Source organism: Manis javanica, chromosome 6 (genome assembly GCF_040802235.1).
Source record: "Manis javanica isolate MJ-LG chromosome 6, MJ_LKY, whole genome shotgun sequence".
NCBI classification, from domain to species: domain Eukaryota; kingdom Metazoa; phylum Chordata; class Mammalia; order Pholidota; family Manidae; genus Manis; species Manis javanica.
Genome location: NC_133161.1, coordinates 114609249 through 114630703, shown reverse-complemented (window position 1 = coordinate 114630703; position 21455 = coordinate 114609249). Strand labels below are relative to the sequence as shown.

General features: G+C 38.8%; 2 protein-coding genes across 2 annotated transcripts in view; both read left to right on the top strand.

Annotated features, from left to right (window-relative positions):
* The window catches only part of ELMOD1 (ELMO domain containing 1), an 84792-nt gene that overhangs the window by 8805 nt on the left and 54532 nt on the right, over positions 1 to 21455 (top strand). The gene's annotated exons all lie outside the window — the stretch shown is intronic.
* LOC108384747 (potassium channel subfamily U member 1) lies at positions 570 to 21321 on the top strand. Its single transcript, XM_073239315.1, is given in 3 exon segments — positions 570 to 19299; positions 19302 to 20614; positions 20616 to 21321. Coding segments are annotated over 3 exon segments (2580 nt in total). The 5' UTR covers positions 570 to 18326; the 3' UTR covers positions 20910 to 21321.

The window sequence follows — 21455 nt, the reverse complement described above, 5'->3', positions numbered from 1 at the left end:
CAAAAAAACAAAATAAAAATACCATTTGACCCAGGAATTCCACTCCTAGGAATTTATCCTAAGAATGCAGCAGCCCAGTTTGAAAAAGGCATATGCACCTCTATGTTTATCACAGCACTATTTACAATAGCCAAGAAATGGAAGCAACCTAAGTGCCCATCAGTAGGTGAATGGATAAAGAAGATGTGGTACATATACACAATGGTATATTACTCAGCCATAAGAAGGAAACAAATCCTACCATTTGCAACAACATGGATGGAGCTAGAGGGTATTATGCTCAGTGAAATAAGCCAGGTGGAGAAAGACAAGTATCAAATGATTTCACTCATGTGTGGAATATAAGAACAAAGAAAAAACTGAAGGAACAGAACAGCAGCAGAATCACATAACCCAAGAGTGGAGTAACAGTTACCAAAGAAAGGGAAAGGGACCAGGGAGGATGGGTGGGAAGGGAGGGATAAGGGGTGGGGGAAAAAAAGGGGGCATTACAATTAGCAATCATAATGTGGGGGTGGGGGGCACAATGAAGGCTATACCGCATGGAGAGGACAGGTAGTGATTCTACAGCATCTTACTACACTGATGGACAGTGAGTGTAATGGGGTATGTGGGGGGAACTTGGTGATGGGGGTAGTCAAGTAAACATAATGTTCCTCATGTAATTGTAGATTAGTGATACCAAAAAAGAAATGTAATCATATCATTATTATATTCCTGAAAAAATATCTACAATTTGTGGCACTTTTTTAAATAAATACATTTTGCATTCATTTTAAATAAGTTTTAAGCTGCTTTTTTTTTTGGAGTCTTTTAAAAAGAAGACCAAATTTGGTCCACTTTCATGTCAATTGATTTGTTTTTAAGAAATTTATATGACCCTGGTAGGTTCTATCACAGCTCTGTACTAATGCCAATCTTGATTAATACCAGTTGGTTTCTTTCTTTTGAATATATTCTCTAGTTAAGTATTTGTATAAAAAATATACCATTGTTCTTGCCATTTCCGAAGCAGTCTTCAGAAAAGTCCTATCTATTCTGTTATTGTTTTTGTTCCCAAAGGGAGGATTAATAATTGCATCAATGACTTGGATATTCTGCTAGATAATGAGAACCATCACATTGAACAATTGTTAACTCACAGTCTTCCTCTCTCCTATTAAATATTTGCGATGAATCTTCACCTGTGTCAAGGTCAACACACACCCTGCAATGTGTGGCCTGGTCAGATACTTTCTAAAAATAGCCTGGGCTTTTTAAATTCATCCCCTTGTTGCAGTCAAGTCTCTGGTTGGTTTCTCAAGGATCTTTCTCTTTTTTTTTTTTTTGAAGTATGGGTTTAGAAGGTTTAAGAGCACTAGAGCTCTGGAGACTGGGAGTACCGTCCTGTGTGTCATCTTTTTTAAATTTAAATGTTTGTTTTTATCAAAGTAATACTTACACATCGTTTAAAACATATAATTATAAAACATTAAATGAAAAATAGCAGTCTCTATTTCCTAATTCATCCCCATTCCACATTTGTTCCTCAGAGACTCCCATTTTAATTCTTTTAGCTGTTTCTTCTGGTGTGTTTCCTCTTACTTCTACATAATCGGTTTATGCTGCTATTTCTCAACATTTTTGAAGTATCATACCCAGTAATTTCTACTATAGAAGTGAAGATTTAACTTTCATTCCTAACCCCTCTCCCTTACACACATGCCTCTTTCCTCAATTCTCCCATTATCATTATTTTTGATTAAATATTCAATGTTTATTATGCCAATGTAAATTTTATTTATATTTTCTTTTGTACACTGTTTTTCCAAGAATTAGTAATTGATCTGTTTTTATTTGCTTATTTTTCTATTATGCATATCACAAATTTTTCCTCAAATCAATCAAATTGAAATATTTTCTCCACAGATCTGTATGTGTCAAATAATCTGTTGATTCCAGTTTTTTCATGGAGACATCCTTTTAAGACCTCATTCACCATCATTCCGAGAATGTCTTTCAGCTTTCTGGGATCTTTTTGCCAATCTTCTGATTCCTGGACCCAGTGTCTTTCTTATTCCCCATCTTTGTTTTGGTGACATGCTTCCTTCAGAAACTCCCAAAAAGGTGTTTGGGAGGAACATGGAAGGTGTTGTATGTCTGTCCATATTTAAGACTGAAGCACTAAAGTGCTGAAGCTTTCTATGCATGGATGGGGGCTTGTCGACCATTCGGCTTCATCGCAGTCCACTTGGAGATTAGTGCTTCACTGGGGGAGATCCACACGTGTGATGGGTAGTTTCCTGAGGGATAAATCTGCATTGACCGCAGCATTCTGGCTGCCTCTGTTCAGAGAGTTGGGTGGGAGAAGAAGGCTGAATACAGCTCACATTGATCACATAGACTTTCACTTAACTTTCTTGTATTCAGTAAGACAGAGCAGTCTCATTTGCTGGGTCCAAAAGTTGAGAGCCTCTCCAGTTCAACCTTTTCAAGAACCATTCTTATAGGATGGAAAGGAATTTACTTTCAAAGACCTGGGGTAGAGATCTAGGCCTGATGAAAACTTTCAGCCAAGCTTCCTGTGTTGACTTCATTCTACACTACCACTTTTAAAGGAACTGGTCATCACTAACTCCTAAATAAGACTGAAATTCTGTATTCTGAATTGTATTGCTTTGGGTCACTTACCTCATGTAGGCTTAGTCAATTAGGCTAAGTAAATTACCTCTTTTCAATGTCTTTTCAGCTTCCAGAAATCTGCTGATACCTTGTGTGTGCTCCTGTGGCCCTTAGCCGTATGGATTTATGCCTTTTGATTATCTTACTCTCATGTTGCTGGGACTACATGTGTTTTATTTCTCATGTTTAATAAAAGTTCATGATACAAGTTCTAAGGAAACAAAGATGTAAAGTACTGTTAAGAAGATCAACAAAATTATAGTGAGGTAATTAATGCTTAGTGTCTGACATCATCTACGGAAACTTCCACAATTGCCGTACTTCTTTTGTATACTCTTGACTCCTAACCCCTAGTAAATTTTAATTCTTTTAACCTACTCTTACCACCTTAGCAAAATATTCCACCTAACATACACTACTATAAAATATATATATATATATCCTCAGTTGCTAGAGAATTCCATACAATCAGTGATCAGAATTTTATCACACATCTGTGAAGAAAAATCCATGGAACTGTGACATGCCAGTTAGGAACCCATGTCATAGAGTGCAGTCCAACTTAGTCTTACATGGCTGAAAATTGTTTTCATTTGAGACAGCTCAGAGGTTCTATATTGACTTCAAAGAGGCACTAGTTTCCATGTGTGAGATCTGCTAGATTTCCCACTCCTTGAAGGCAAACTCAATGCCTTATTTTATTCTGTGGCTCTAGAAATTACTTTGTGCCTAAAAATAACTGAACATAGGGATTAAACAAGATGGTGGCATGAGAAGTGAGGCAGAAACCTCCTCCCCAAAACCATATAAAACATGAAAATACAGCAAATACAGCTAATCCTGAAAGAACAACCAGAAAGAAGACTGCAGCAGATGGCCTACATCTAGGGAAAAGAGAAGACCTCACAGAAAAGGGTAAAGTGTCAAAGCTGCTGTATAGCAGGACCCAAGTCTTCCTCCAACTGCAGCTCACTGGATGAAGGAAGAGAAATGGAGCAGGGAGGGAGTAGAAGCCTCCCAACTGTGGGTATATGTACTTTTTTATAGTAGTGTATGTTAGGTGGAATATTTTGCTAAGGTGGTAAGACTAGGTTAAGAGAATTAAAATTTACTATGGGTTGCAAGTCAAGAGTATACAAAAGAAGTATGGTAATTGTGGAAGTTTCCATAGGTGATCTGAGACACTAAGCAGCAATTAACTCACTATAATTTTGTTGATCTTTTAACAGTACTTTGTGTCTCTATTTCCTTTTAACTGTGCCTTTAAATACCCAGCCCTGGAGATCTACTCCAGGAGCACAAACCTGCACTGTGTGGTGCTCTGGGAATTAGTGGGGTTAGAAAGCAAAGACAGGGGGAATACTCAGAGAGACTGAGATTCCAGCTGCTTGTGGAGAACAGGTACCCACAAATGGCCACTGTGGGACAAAAGAAAGGTGGATGCTTTGAAATTTCCCAACAGTGAGAGGGCTGCTAAAGGAGCAAGGATTACACAGAGCTTGCTGCTCAGGAGAAAGGACTGCTGGAAAAAATCATCTTGGCCCACTCAGCCCAGCAGGTTGGGAACTTTCAGGAGCTTCCCATTCCCCTGTGCTCCATTCCCCTAGCTATCAGTGCAGCGCAGAACCCCAGACGTGATATGAAGCTGCTGCCTCCTTCCTCCTGGACAGCACTTGTTCACAAACCTGCTGCCTCCACCATCATGTCAGGCCAGCTGGAGGGTGGCCTCACCTATGGCAACTACAAGGGTGTAACATAGAGGCTCCTCCCTGGGAGCTCAGTGCTCTGGCCCTGGCAGTGGAGGCAGGCACTGCAGCTGGGAAGCAGGAAAGAGTTCTTTCTTTCTGGAAGGCACTGGCACCATGCACCTGCAAATCCTGACATCGCTCCAGGTGCTGGGCAGCTCGAGATAGTACAGCTTCTGGGCACTAGAGGGTGAACACAAAGTTATTGTTCCACAGTAATCATTAAAAATATAAAATGGCAAAATAACCTGGTACAAACCAAAATCCCTCAAACACCAGAAAGAGGGCAAAGTAAAACTGAAATCACAAATATTCCTGATAAAGATCTCAAAATAAGAATCAACAGAAGAATATTCAAGACCTCAGGGAGGACTTCAAGAAAGAGATAGAAACTTTGAAAAATACAGTATCTGAAATTAAACATACAATGGAGGGATTTAAAAGCAGATTAGATGAGGAAGAGGAGACAGTAAATGAAATAGAAATTAGAGGACAGGAAAACAAAGAATCTGGGGCACAGAGAGAAAAAAGGATCTCTAGGAATGAAAGGATATTAAGAGAAATATGTGACAAATCCAAATGGAACAATATTCATATTATAGGGGTACCAGAAGAACAAGAGAGAGAAAAAGAGAAAGAAAGTGTCTTCAAGGAGGTAATTGCTGAAAACTTCCCCAATCTGGGGAAGGAAATACTCTCAGGCCATGGAGGTACACAGATCTCCTAACACAAGGGACCCAAGAAAGGTAACACCAAGACATATAAGAATTAATATGGCAAATATCAAGGATAAAGACAGAATACTAAAAGCAGCCGGAGAGAGAAAAAAGATCACATACAAAGGAAAACCCATCAGGCTATCATCAGACTTCTCAGCAGAAACCTTACAGGCCAGAAGGGACTGGCATGATATATTTAATGCAGTGAAACAGAAGGGCCTCAAACCAAGAATATTCTACACAGCAAGATTATCATATAAATTTGAAGGAGGGATTAAACAATTTTCAGATAAGCAAAAACTGAGAGAATTTACCTCCCATAAACTGTCTCTACAGTGTATTTTGGAGGGACTGCTGTAGAAGGAAGTGTTCCTAAGGCTAAACAGCTGGCACCAGGGCTAATAAAACCACAGTAAAAAAAAGTAGAACAATTAATTACTAAGGAAATGCAAAATTAAATCAACTACCCCCAAAGTCAGCCAGGGGTAGACAAAGAGTACAGAATATGATACCTACTATATAAAGAATGGAGGAGGAAGAAAAAGGAGGAGAACCAAAAAAAAGAACCTTTAGATTGTGTTTGTAATAGCGTGTTAGGTGAGTTAAATTAGACTCTTAGATAGTAATGAAGTTAACCTTAAACCTTTGGTAACAACGAATCTAAAGCCAGCAATGGCAATAAGTATATACCTATTGATAATCACCCTAAATGTAAATGGTCTGAAAGCACCAATCCAAAGACAGAATCACTGAATGGATAAAAAAAACCAGACCCATCTATATGCTGCCTACAAAAGACTCACTTCAAACCCAAAGACATACACATACTAAAAGTGAAGGGATGGAAAAAACATTTCATGCAACTAATTGGGAGAAAAAAGCAGGAGTTGCAATACTTGTATCAGACAAAATAGACTTCAAAATAAAGAAAGTCATAAGAGGCAAAGAAGGGCATTATAATGATAAAGGGGTCAATCCAACGAGAAGATATAACCACTATAAATATCTATGTATCCAACACAGGATCACCTCCATATGTGAAAGAAATACTAACAGAATTAAAAGGGGAAAAAGAATGCAATACATTCATTCTAGGAGACTTCAGCACTGTACTCACTCCAAAGGACAGATCAACCAGACAGAAAATAAGTAAGGAGAGAGAGGAACTGAACAACACATAAGAATAGATGGACCTAACAGACATGTACAGAACTCTACACCAAAAGCAACAGAATATGCATTCTTCTCAAGTGCACATAGAACATTTTCAAAAATAGATCATATACTAGGCCACAAAAACAGCCTCAGTAAATTAAAAAAGATTGAAATTGTACCAATGTGCTTCTCAGATCACAAAGGTATGAAACTAGAAATAATTTACACAAAGAAAACAAAAATCCCACAAACACATGGAGGCTTAACAACATACTCCTAAATTACCAGTGGATCAATAACCAAATAAAAACAGATCAACCAATATATGGAGACAAATGACAACAATATTTCAACACCACAAAATCTGTGGGATGCAGTGAAGACCATGCTAAGAGGAAAGTATATTGCAATACAGGCCTACCTCAAGAAAGAAGAACAATCCCATATGAGCAGTCTAAACTCACAATTAACTGAACTAGAAAAAGAAAAATAAATGAGGCCCAAAGTCAGTAGGAGAGATTTAATAAAGATTAGAGCATAAATAAATAAAATTGAGAAGAATAAAACAATAGAATCAATGAAAGTAAGACCTGGTTCTTCAAGAAAATAAACAAATAGATAAACACCTAGCTAGGCTTATCAAGAAAAATGAGAGTCTACACACATAAACAGAATCAAAATGAGAAAAGAAAAATCACTAAAGGCACCACAGAAATACAAAGAATTATTAGAGAATACTATGAAAAATTATTTGCTAACAAACTGGATAACCTAGAAGAAATGGACAACTTTCTAGAAAAATACAATCTTCCAAGGCTGACCCAGAAAGAAACAAAATCTGAACAGACCAATTACCAGCAATGAAATTGAATTGGTAATAAAAAAACTACATAAGAATAAAACACCTGAACCACATGGCTTCACTGCTGAACTTTATCAAACATTTAGGGAAGACCTAATACCCATTCTCCTTAAAGTTTTCCAAAAAGTAGAAGAAGAAGAAATACTTCCAAACTCATTCTATGAGGCCCACATCAGTCTAATACCAAAATCAGGCAGACACCACAAAAAAAGAAAATTACAGACCAATATCCCTGATGAACATAGATGCAAAAATACTCAACAAAATATTAGCAAACCAAATTCAAAAATATATCAAAAAGATCATCCACCATGATTCAGAAGGATTTATTCCAGGGATGCAAGGATGGTACAATATTCGAAAATCCATCATCATCCACCAAATCAAAAAAAAGAAGGACAAAAACCACATGATCATCTCCATAGATGCTGAAAAAGCATTTGACAAAATTCAACATCCATTCATGATAAAACTCTCAACAAAATGGGTATATCAGGAAAGTACTTCAACATAATAAAGGCCATAAATGACAAACCCACAGCCAACATCATACATAACAGCAAGAAGTTGAAAGCCTTTCCTTTAAGATCAGGAACTAGACAAGGATGCCCACTCTCCACTTTTATTCAGCATTGTTCTGGAGGTCTTTGCCATGGCAATCAGACAACACAAAGAAACAAAAGGCATTCAGATTGGTAAAGAAGTTAAACAGTCACTGTTTTCAGATGACATGATATTGTACATAAAAAACCCTAAAGAATCCATTCCAAAACTATTAGATTTAATATCTGAATTCAGTAAAGTTGCAGGATACAAAATTAATGTACAGAAATCTGTTGCATTCCTATACACTATCAATGTATTAGCAGAAAGAGAAATCAGAAAAAAAATTCCATTCACAGTTGCATCAAAAAGAATAAAATACCTAAGAATAAACCTAACCAAGGAAGTGAAAGACCTATATTCTGAAAACTATAAGAAACTCTTGAGAGAAATTAAAGAAGATACCAATAAATGTAAACACATCCCATGCTCATGGATAGGAAGAGTTAATATTGTCAAAATGGCCATCCTGCCTAAAGCCATTTACAGATCCAGTGCAATCCCTATCAAAATACCAACAGCATTCATCAATGAAATAGAGCAAATAGTTCTAAAATTCATATGAAACTACAAAAGACCCCAAATAGACAAAGTAATCCTGAGAAGGAAAAATAAAGCAGGGGGTATCTCACCTCCCAACTTCAAGCTCTACTACAAAGCCACAGTAATCAAGACAATTTGGTGCTGGCACAAGAACAGACCCATAGATCAATGGAACAGAATAGAGAGCCAGAAATAAACTCAAGCACATATGGTCAATTAATACATGATAAAGGAGCCATGGAAATACAATGGGGAAATCACAGACTCTTCAACAACTGGTGTTGGCAAAACTGGACAGCTACATGGAAGAGAAGAGAATGAAACTGGATTATTGTCTATCTGCATACACAAAAGTAAACTCAAAATGGATCAAAGACATGAATGTAAGTCATGAAACCATAAAACTCTTAGAAGAAAACAGAAGCAAAAATCTCTTAAATATAAGTATAAGCAACTTTTTTCTGAACACATCTCAGGCAAGGGAAACTAAAGCAGAAATTAACACATGGGACTACATCAAGCTAAAAAGCTCTGTACAGCAAAGGACACCATCAACAGAACAAAAAGGTATCCTACAGTATGGGAGAATATATTCAAAACAACATATACAACAATGGGTTAACATCCTAAAATATATAAAGAACTCACATGCCTCAACACCCAAAAAGCAAATAACTCAATTAAAAAAGGGTGGAGGATCTGAACAGACACTTCTCCAAAGAAAAAGTTCAGATGGCCAACAGGCACCCGAAAAGATGCTCCACATCGCTAATTATCAGGGAAATGCAAATTAAAACCACCATGAGATACCAGCTCACACCAGTTAGGATGGCCAACATCCAAAAGACAAGGAACAACAAATGCTGGTGAGGATGTGGAGAAAGGGGAACCCTCCTACACTGTTGGTGGGAATGCAAATTAGTTCAACCATTGTGGAAAGCAATATGGAGGTTCCTCAAAAAACTGAAAAACCATTTGACCCAAGACTTTTACTCGTAGTGCTCTGCCTTCAACCAATCATTTACACACTCAGTCACTCTTTGTGTAGATAAGGAGTACTGATCACTCCTGAGATGTTTGAAGTCTTTGCAGTATCAGGATGTTGTCTTGAATCCTGTGTATGTGAGAATGTGTGTGCGTGTGTATGCTGTGTGTATATTGAAGGGATTTTGATAAGGGAAGAGAACCAGAGCCCAGATACTGTGTAGTAAGGGGTTGGGAGGATAGCCATAGAGGCTAAGAGGGACATGGGTTTCTCATATGTAATCAACCTACAACACATCATGAAATGACTTGTTAACCTGGTTTAACCTGAATAAAAATGGTTGAGTCCAAGTGTATCACAGAGAAGACAAGTAGTGACTCTGTGGCATCTTACTACACTGATGGACAGTAACTTCAGTGGGGTACAGGGGGAACTCGATAATATGTGTGAATGTCATAACCTCATTGTTTTTCATGTGAAACCTTCATAAGAGTGTATATCAGTGATACCTTAATTTAAAAAAATGTTGGAGTCCAAGAATAAGATCCTTTATTGTGATCTGCTGTAGGCCATTAACCAATGGATTCTTCTGCAGAAACATCATAGCCTGGAATTTGGAAATAAAAAAGCTTCAGTCTTACTATACTTCATTGATTCTAAGGTTGTTTTTTTTTTACACACCACTGAAATTAGTATACATCATAGTTTAACTAGCACCATTTTATTTTTCCTTAAGAGCATAGGAAATAAAGGTGCATTTTACAACTGATGGCACTGATAAAATGCCACTGAAAAGAATAAAATAATATTCATTCAGCAAACATGTATTAAGTCATGCATATCCAGTGATAGCTCTAAAGTGAGTTTAAAACTATTTGTCTACTTCTCATGAGTGAATTCTGTTGTCCCATCCATGTGGTCAAGGTCAGAGATTGCCTTAGTAGCAGAGCCCTGTTTGACTCCAGGCCCCTGGAAATGCCCCAGTTTGCTTAGACTTTCCTATTGAATGTTTCTAGTAGATAGACATATTCTCATTATGTGAAAGTGAAGATTTTGCAGAAAACCATCAGTTTAGATTGGCAAAATCATATCCATTTGGTTTTTATGGAAACATAAGTTTACCATTCTTTTGGTGTGTTTTTATCTAGAAACTTAACTTTTTAAAGTAAAATATATAATAGAGAAAGTACAAAATCTAGATTGAGTATTTTTGTGGAAAAATGGTTAGATTTTGAAATTTCCTTACTCTTTGTAGAATAAAGACAAATTTCATCAGTCCTTTTCTCCCTCACTGTGCCCCCTCCAATGAAAACAGTACATACAAATAGGCAACCACAGTGAAAGACAGAAAATCAGTGCATCTTTAAAGCAGATTGTACATATATTTGCAAGCAGCCCTGAATTCTGTGACAGGCATGGACCTCCATTGCTATAAATAACAAAAATGAACCCTGTAGAAGAGAAAAAACCTCCTCGGTTGTCAGTGAGTGTCAGCCGAACACATTTTTCAAGCCAATCACCAAAGCAGAAGGAAAGGCAAATTCTGGAATGTGGCTTCAGGGAGATTGTTACAAGAGCATTATACCTCTCATATGACATGCTGGATAGCATGAGTATAATATAAGTGCATAATCTGAAAGATCTTTCATTTCTCTGGGATGTTAAATTTTCATGTGGCTTGCTCTCTCTCCTCATGTGCATACTTGTATAAAGTAAAAAAAACTGCACTTTATACATGTTTCAAATGCTCATACATAGCCTTAGAAATTTTTCTTTCCCTTCTCTTCCCTCCCTTCCGATTTCCTCCACTTCCCTTCTTGTTCCACATGGTAAATCTGATTGTATTATATCTTGTGAAGACCGAGTCCCTCATTTGTCTAGGTCTCCCTTGCATGGGCACAGTGCTTCTCGACAAAATATGAAGCATGATGCAAATGCAGCCATTATCTGAATTATCAGACCAGCTTATTTACCTATTTTGAATCTGACTTAGGAAGACTGATCTCCTTGTGCAGTTCTGCGGACTGGCTCATGAGCCCAGCCCCTCACATGGCAAGAGGCCTAACCGCTCTCTTATCCACAAGCATCTGTGCCCATGCCTTGTTTCCCAGAAGAGACATGCTTCCTGCTGAAAGGTCAGGCTTGTTTGGGAGGACTTTCTCTAATTTCTTGAAAATCATCCACAAGCACACATACACGCAGAGTATAGTAGAGAACTGATGGGAGCTGTTAGCTGAGTTAATCACATCTTAAAACTACCTTGGCTTTTGTTATCTCCTGCATTTTACCTTCTCCACCTAGATATAGCTATCGCTGAAGAAAGGGTGGACAAAGAGAAGTGTAGATCTGTTTCTGCCGGAGTCCCAAATCTCTACTCGACTGACCGAGAGTCGTCATCATTATGACATCATTAGACGTTAGCAGGATACAAGTACGTAACTGAGAAACCATTCAGGAGGGAAACTGACCCTTCACACAGGTCAACATTACTTACTCGGAGTGTATTATTGCCATCAGGAAAGTTGCTCAATTACTTTTAGCAAATATTTAAATTGACATAGTATAATAAAGACACAGGATAAATGGAACTAAACCAAATGAGCCACAGACTTTCTTCTGATACCCAAAGCAGCTTTTGAAAATCTATCTTAATTTTAGGGGAGAAAACTATAAAAATTATTATTTATGGATCTTATGGCTCAACATGTCATTGTTTTCTTCATCTTTCACCTGAAATGGAAAGCTTTAGCTCAAACTAAGGAAATGAAATCAGTGGCAAATAATTTCTATATTGCTGATCTTGAACTTATCTTACGCAGTGTCTGTACCCCAGTTCCTCAACTGCTGAATGGATTTTTTTTACTACTGCAGTTAACCCAAACTTTCTCTTTTTAATCTAGATTCAGGGGAGGAGGAGTGGAACATGTTATCATTTTCTGATTATCATTAATTACAGGAAGTTGTATTTTGAGGTTGGCCCATTTTCTTGGTTTTTCTCCTAGTGGTGGTGTAGCATGCAAAGAAAATAGCAGCAGGCAGTCAGGGAAATCTAAAGGACAAGATAACTTATTTTGCTTTTCAGTGAATTCAAGAAAAGCCACTCAAGGTAGTACATATCTCCTTCATAGATTTGGAATCTTTTACGAGCCATTAGATCTATTGTTATGTGTAGTTTAAAATAAATAAATAAATTTTTTTTATTACAAAGGGAAATGTGTAATGCCATATGAAAATGAAAACATAAAGAGGAACTGAAAGAAAAAATAAGGGAAAATGCTGATTTGAAGATACTGTCACACTAACCAATAACTCAAAGAATAATTTGGGGAAAATGAAATCATCACACAAAAAAACAGTTGTGGACCAGGAGCTTGAATTTAATTGGATTTTCTAAACCGAAGGGAACACTAGATTTACATTAGGGGAATATTTTTATTATCAGTTATTTGAGAATTACAGTGCCAAGGATTCATATTGTATAACTTCCTCCCGTAAAGTTTTTTTGTTTAGAAACTTTCAGATTTGTAGTACATTAACTTAGGGAAGGAAAGTTAATTTTCAGTGGCCATAGAAAGCCTTATTATTCAAGAATCTCCAAGATGGCTCCCAGAGGAATTGTTTTGAAGTGCAGGTATATATCCAGACCATGTTTCTCCCCAGCTTTGCAGTTGAGTTTGAATTGAATACACCTTTTCATTACTTTCACTATTATGTCAGTCCTAAGTCTTTTCCAGAGGCAGCACAAAAGAGTGACTAAAAGCAGCACCTCAGGAGCTGAGTTCTGAGGGTTTGAATCCCAACTCTGCCAGTACTAGCTCTGTGACCTTGGGAGGCTGATGAACAACCTCTCTGTGCCTGTTTTCTCAGCTAACTATTTCATTGTTATGTACTTGTATCCTGCTAATATAATAGAGATAATAATTTTTATTCTATTCATCCTATAGTGAGTTAATATGAATAAAGCTCATAGAATACTGCCTGGCACATGGTAAGCACTTTTTAAATATTAGCTATTATTCATAAGACCTTAATCTTTTAAGTTAAATTTAATTTTTAAATATGCTCTATACATTTCTTAAAAACTGGTATAATCCCAAATTAGGTAAATTATTAGAGTGAAATAGCAGTTACTTCATAGATTGTCTTTTATTTATGCATAAACCTCATGAGTCCACAAGTATTTTGACTGTTAAAGTGGAGGCAATCAGTTAGAATTCAAAGGCGGTGTAAAAAGTAGCTTTTTTCATTTCATGTAGGGGTTAAGAGTTTAAAGAAAGAAGTTCTGTTCCTTCTAGTCGACTCTCTAATTCATTCCCTGGGATGCACAATAGATAGACTGCCTTCTGAGAGGTAGGGTCACTCCCTGGTATTTTACAAAGAGCCTCAGGGGGCTTCTCACTCAAAGGACCGCGGGGCAGGTTCCTTGATGCCAGGTGAGAAGTGAGTGTTCAGAAACAGCAGACTCCTCCCTGCCGCCCCTTTTCTCCCAGCTGGGAAAAAACTGTCAAGGGCAGGTAACCTGACACACAGCAGTGAAGTGTCAATTGATCTCTGAAGGCGTCTGATCCATCAAGCACAGTCATTTGATCTTTCCCTTTGGAATAGGTCAGGGCCCTGCCCTCGTACACATACAGAGAAATTACTGCAGGAGGCGGAATGGGTCAGGAATCCCAGGATTATGCTATTACATATTTTGGTTAAAAAAATCTACAGGGTTTTCTTCCTTCCAGTAGGGAGACTTCTACTTTATTTTATTAATGCTGTTACTGAATAGTGCTGTGAAAGAAGTGCATTTATTTAGAAGGGTGCAGAGTTCATCTCAACAAATCTGGACTCAATGTGCCAGACATTGTATCAGGCTCTGGGCTTCCCTGATGCACTAGGGGAGCATGTAGTCTGAAGGGGAAAGAAAAAGGAAACAGGCCACTTCTAAACAATAGGGGAGATTTGAAATACAACATATAATGTACACCCGGGTTAAAAGCTCCCACTAGAGAGGAAGTTACAAGGAAAGGCCAGTACATAGAGCAGTTTCCACGTGGTCCTTGCATGGTGCTAAACAGTTGGTGTTAGAGTTAATGTCTAGCTGAAAAATGGTGAACTCTATAAGTATTACCTTAATAAATCTGAATTAAAAAGCTAATAGCAATATTTTTCTATTAGCAAGACAGACATAAACAAGGCACGTAACTTAAATTTAGTGAGGATAAGTCAACAGTCTGGTATGGAAAATACTTGAGAAGTCTACCAAGGCTACCATTTCATTAAGAGTGCTGTGCAGATGAGAAACCAACTCAGACTCTCCCAGACCTTAGGCTCTGCCCAGCTCCCTGAGAAATGCTGCTTTGGCCACAAAGGAGTAGATTAATTTAGCACCTTTGTGGGAAAACAACTCAAAGGACATTTCTTATCAGCTGTGGCTCAGAGTATCACACGTTGCATGCCAACTATGATTTGTTGCATGTTCCTGTCTTTTACACAGATTGCCTAGTCAGTGGTAAGTAGGACATTAACAACTGTGCCCCCTTTAAAACAAAGGAAGCAGTAATTCTTTTTGCTTTTATAGAAAACATTTAGGGATGTTACTGAATGAATGCCCAGTGAGCATTGACTCAAATAGCATTTGTACAGGTTTTCTGCTACCACCCAAAACTATTTTTGGTGTTTTCTCTTTGGGAGACACATCATTAGAACTAATTGTTGTCTTTGTTTCCTGTTTGGAGGACAGATAATTAGAACTAATTGTTATTTTCCTTCCCTACCCTTTTGCCATCCAATCAGTAAGTCCAGTTGATTATACCTTCCAAATCTTCATTTTTGTTTCCTTCTCTCCATTACCACTGTCACTGTCCTGATTCTAGTCACAACTTGGCCAGACAGCTGTCTTCTAATTCTGATTCTTCACTTGAAAAAATGATCTTTTACTCTAGTGGATGATATAGTAAGAATGAGAAAATAATAATACTAAAATGAGGACCAACTCATTGAGTGCATATTACATACCTGCAACTATACTAAGCACCTTACACGCTTTGGTTCATGTAATTCTTAGAACAGCCCTAAAGGTAGTTAAACAGGGAGAAAACAGAACCCTGGAGGTTAAGCAACTTGTCTAAAGCCACTTGGCTAGTGGTAGATCCCATATATGAACTCTGTCTCCAAAACGTGTGCTACTAGCTAACATACACACTCCCTGCCATATTTGCCGAATTTTCCTTTATATAATAAGGCTCCCTTGAAGTAGTAAACTATGATGTGTGACCTAGGACAATGCTGGGAACATAATCATTCAAGAAGTTTTTGAATGGATAAACTCAAGAACCCCTATGTAGAGGGCAGGAAATTGAGTATTATAATTCTTCATTTTCTAATTCTTCATTTACCCTACAAGTATGAAATGATATTTTTTTTTAGTTAAGCCAGTTTTCCAACTAACTGAAATTAAACCATTAAAGGATAAATTTTCTAAATTTCTATAAAATCTGGCTGAAATGTATTTCTTTTTTGCCTTAGTAGTATGATGATTCTAATTTAATATTATCCTAATGACAAAGAACTATTATTATGGACAATAAATGTTGTCTATGTTGTTTCTTTAGTATTTCCTTCTGGGCTGTGGTTAATTATCATCTATATAATGAGGAAGCCCAAATCTTTTTCTTCAACCAGATTCTCTCCTGACCTTCAGACCCATATCATATCATATCATGTCATATCATTCCTATTATACCATTTGACCCCTGCAGGCTCAAAACTCCCCAAAGACCCCAAAACACCCCCAGGCTCCCAAGTCTGCATCTCCAGGATTCCATATCTTAGTGAAATATGCTACTGTCTACCGAGCTGCCAGCTATAAGCCTGGATATAATATTGGACTCCTCCTTTCCCTTCACTAACCCACCCCCAATCAATCAATAAACAAAAATCCTATTGATTTTAACTTCTAAATATCTCTCAAATCTATCATACTTCTGTGTCTGTCCATTACCTTATCCTGTGATTATTATCTTTGCCTGGATTCTTGTAACAACCTTCTAAATGATGCCCCTACCTATAATTTCACCACATTCTATTTTATTCTCCATACTACAATCAGAGTATATTTTTAAAACTTAATATCTGACCCTGTCACATCTCAGTTTGAAAAATTTCATTAGTTCCTCATTGCTCATGGGATAAGGTTCAAATGTCCTTAATATTGCTTACGAAGCCTTCAATGAATCGGACCCTTTCTTGCCATCCCTGTCTTGACCTGTCCCCTCTCACTGAGCACCCATTAGGTTGTATTGAAGATCTTCCCCTCTATACATTGTGTGTTCTTTTGTGTTTTAGGACTTTGCACTTGATTCTAGGGACCCCCTGACACTACACATAAGACAGGCATCTCTCATATTTACTGCAACAGCATCTATTCCCACTGCACTATTTTGGTCGACTACCTGTTTGTTTCTGTGTGTCCTCTTCTCTCTCCCTCAAGACTATTGGGTCAGGAGGGTGGAACCCATGCCCAACTCATTCATCCTGTATCCCTAGTGCCCACCTTTGTGTCCAGAGCATAGTTAGCACAACAGTTTTAGATTTACAGAAAAGTTACGAAGACAGGACAGAGAGTTCCCTCACACCGGCATCCAGTTTCCCCTATTGTTAACATCTTACATTAATGTTCTACATTTGTCTGGACTCGCACTGAAACTAATTATGAACTGAAATCCATGCTCAGATTTCCTGAGTTTTTAATGTGATGTCCTTTTTCTGTTTGAGGATACAACATTACATTTATTTGTCGTGTCTCCTTAGGCACCTCTTGGCTGTAACAGTTTTCTCAGACTTTCCTTGTTTTTGATGATCTTGAGAGTTTTGAGGAGTAATGGTTAGGTATTTTGTTGAATACCCCTTTATAGCAGTTTGTCTGATATTTTTATCATGATTAAGCTGGGATTATGAGTTTGGAAGAAGAAGACCACAGCAGTAAACTGCCAATTTTTTGTCATCACATCATACCAAGGGTGCATACCATCAACATGACTTATCACTGTGATGTTAATTTGATCGCCTAGCTGAGGCAGTATTTGTCAGATTTCTGTATCATAAATTTACTCATTTTCTCCCTTTCCATGTTGTACTCAAGAAGTCAGTATGTCCAGCCTACCTTTAAGGGGTTAAGAGTTATGATCCACCTACTTGAGGGAAGAATAAATTATTTGGAATTCTTTTTTATACAGGAGATTTTACATTCTCCCCCATTTATTTCTTTATTCAGTCATTTATTTATATGTGTATGAAATCATGGCTATTTATTTTGTTCTTTGGGTAATAATTCAATACTACTTTATTTGTTACTTAAATTGTTCTTTCAGTTGGTGCCTGTGTTTACTTGACATATCCCTAATTGTTTGTCTTTTGAGCATTTCCTTACGTTCTGTCATGGCAATGCCATCTGGTACATCCCCTGTCCCAGCATTAGAATCAGTGATTTCTCCATGGAGCCCTGGTTCCTTTCACTGGAAAATTTATTCAAAACCATGTTCTGGGCAGGAGGGTGAGGGACAGTAACACTTTTGAATTAAAATTTGGATTCGGTTTTAAAAACCATAGAAGTACAAAGGCGAATGTATGTTCCCATCACCCAGAATGAGCAAACATTTTTTCCCTTTATTTTGCTTCACAGAGTTTTAAGAAATAAAATGCTTAAAAAGTGGCAGGGCCTGTGGTGGAGGGCCCCGGGCTCCTCCTGGAGCTTCTGCGCCAGGGCGGAGGCCTGGGCTCCCTGGCCGCTGCCCCCCTGAGCAGGCTGTGCACCCTCCGCACTGCCCGCCTGGCTGGGGAGCCCAGGAGGCATCTCAGGTGGTGCTGTGACTTAGGTGAAAAGAACAACCGAGACTGAGGCCAACAAACCAGGGTTCCGGTCCGTCCGGAAAGAGAGGCAGCAAGGAGCCAAGAGCCAGTGATGAGTTCTCATCCTTTGCCTTCTGTGGGATTCAGAGAGCAGGTGCTGATGGTGGGAACCGACGTGACCAAGGGCCTCTGAGGGTTCAGGGCACTGCAGTGTCGAGATGATCCTTGTCTTTGTACTAAGCATTGGGTCTTTCATAATCTATTTCATCTACTCTTCTGACCCTGTGACAAGCTGTTCTTCATACCAAGACAAAACCATCCCTATTGATTTGGCTTTCAATGCTTCTTTCAGTTTCTAGTTTGGGTTGAGATTTTTGGCAGCTGATGACAAGATCAAGTTCTGGTTGGAGATGAATTCAATTGCAGACATCCTCACCATTCTACCAACCTTTATTTCTTATTATCTGAAGAGTAATTGGCTAGGTCTAAGGTTCCTAAGGGCTTTGCGGCTTCTAGAACTCCCTCAAATCTTACAAATTCTACAAGCCATCAGGACCAGCAATTCCGTGAAGTTTTCCAAACTGTTAGCCATAATTCTTAGTACCTTGTTCACTGCTGCAGGATTCATTCACCTGGTGGAAAATTCTGGTGATCCCTGGCTCAAAGGTAGAAATTCACGGAATATAACATATTTTGAGTCCATTTACCTGGTCATGGCAACAGTGTCAACTATTGACTTTGAAGATGTGGTGGCCAAGACATGCCTAGGATGGACCTTCATCATTTTCTTCACCCTGGGGAGTTTGATACTGTTTGCAAACTATGTCTTTGAAATGGTGGGACTTTTTGCCAACAAGAGAAAATACACCAGTTCCTATAGAGTGGTCAAACGGAAGAAGTTCATCGTGGTGTATGGGAACATCACTGTTGACAGTGTGACTACCTTCCTGAGGAATTTTCTCCACCACAAGTCAGGGGAAATCAACACCGAGATTGTTTTCCTGGGAGAGGTTCCTCCTTCTTTGGAATTGGAAACCATATTTAAATGCTACATGGCCTATACAACTTTTATTTCTGGATCTGCACTGAAATGGGAGGATCTGAGGCAAGTTGCAGTGGACTCTGCAGAAGCATGCTTTATCATAGCCAACCCTTTGTGTAGTGATCCACATGCTGAAGATACTTCAAACATTGTGTGCTCTCTATCAAGAACTATTACCCTCAGACCAGAGTCATCATACTGATACTTCAGTCCCAAAGCAAGGTTTTCCTACCAAAGATTCCCAGCTGGAACTGGAATGCTGAAGACAACATTATCTGCTTTGCTGAATTAAAGCTCGGATTTATCACCCAAGGCTGTTTGGTGCCAGGCTTGTGCACCTTTCTGACATCTCTATTTGTTGAACAAAACCAAAAGGTTCGTCCTAAAAAGCCCTGGCAAAAATATTTCTGTAACAGCCTGAAGAACAAAATCCTGATTCAGCATCTCTCCGATGACTTTGCTGGAATGAGTTTTCCTGAAGTTTCCCATGGTCTAATATTAAATCCACCTGCAGAAGTTAGGCTGCATAAGAATACATCAGGGTTCTTTATCGCCAAATCTATCAAGGATGTCAAAAGAGCCACCTTTTACTGTGCCACCTGTCACAGTGATGTGTACACTCCTGAGCTTATTGGAAAATGTAGTTGCAAAAGCAAGAATCATCAACATATCACAGATATAACACCGATTAAAAAGAAGAGCAGCCAGAAGGAATTCTCCTCTGCCACACCAAGGGGTTCTTTTCCAAGGGAGCAGTAAAAAATGACGAGCAGCTTGAGCATTGCCACCAGGACTTTTCTGTATGAAACGGAAGACAATTCTGACCAGCTTGACAGCAGTGGCATGTTTCACTGGTGCAAAGCAATCCCTTTGGACAGGGTGATTCTGAAACGAACTGACGAGACAAAATACAAATTTTGAAACCACGTGGTAACATGTGTCTTCAGAGAGGCCCACTCAACGCTAATGGAGCTTCAGAATTTTGTAATGCCCTTGAGAACTAGCAACCATACCCAGCAGGAGCTGAAGAACATTGTGTTCACTAGCTCTCTAGATTACCTGCAGAGAGAATGGCTCTTTCTCCAGAATTTTCCCCAGATATACATTCTGCCTGGGTCTGCACTCTTTCTTGGGGACCTCTGTGCAGTCAGCCTAGAGGAATGTTCCATGTGTGCTGTCATATCCTCGCCATCCATGTCATCGAGCAGCCAGACTTTGGTGGACACAGAGGCCATCATGGCCACCCTCAACGTCGGATCACTGCAGATTAGCTGCTCTGCCCAGACAGAGCCAGAGGGGCTATCACAGCACTCCAGTAAATGTCCTGGGAAATTAAAATACCAAAGAGTCCCCATCCTCACTGAACTGAGAAATCCTTACAGCATCCACTTCATTGAACAGCTTAGTGGGATGGAAGATCACGTCTCAGTAACAAGCCTGCACCTCAGCACTGCCTTTTCCACAAGGCGCTATCTTTTCTGGCAGCTTCTTGGACTCCCTCCTGGCCACAGCCTTCCACAGTTATCACGTTCTGGAATTACTTCAGATGCTGGTAACAGGAGGGATAAGTTCTCAGCTAGAACAACATTTGGATAAGGATTTCTTCTGGCTGACCGAAAGCTGCGCTTCAGTTTTGTCTGGAAGAATGAGGTGTAAGCTGGGGCTTCTGTCCTTAAACCAAATGGTTTTATCAGACATTCAAGTGAGTCTCCTCTTATCATGGATAAAGTTTCCCACTTCCTTAACTCAGAGTGTCTGAAAATTACCCAGGCTGATTTGGTTCCTAGATGGGCAATAGCACATACATAATAACAATCATAGTAACAACAGTTAACACAACCTTGGGCTCATAGCGTGTTTCACAGCCGACAGAGCAGCTCCACATGTTGTGTTTATTTGTTACAACAGTTCCAGGAGTAGATAAAGCAGTGTTTTTTATCCCCATCTTCTGCTTAAAAATCCAGGTCTGCAGGAAGCACCCAAGAGGTCTAATAACTTTGTACCTTAACATGAATATTAATAATAATCGTAATAGCTAATATTTACTGAGCAAAAAAAAAAAAAAAAGTGGCAGGTTGTTTTTCCCCTTCCCAATCCTAAATCCATCCTTCTCCTCCCAAAAACAACCACAATCTTAAATTGATGTGTAGACATTTTTTTCAAGCGTACATAGAATATTTACAGAAACATACGTCAAGGGAAAGACTGGGTTTTATTGGGGCTGAGTTGCGGTGTTGCGGGGCTGTCCTGGCGGTAGCGGTCCCTGCCTGCTGCCGCGGGTCGCACCGTTGGTCCCCCCCGCGAG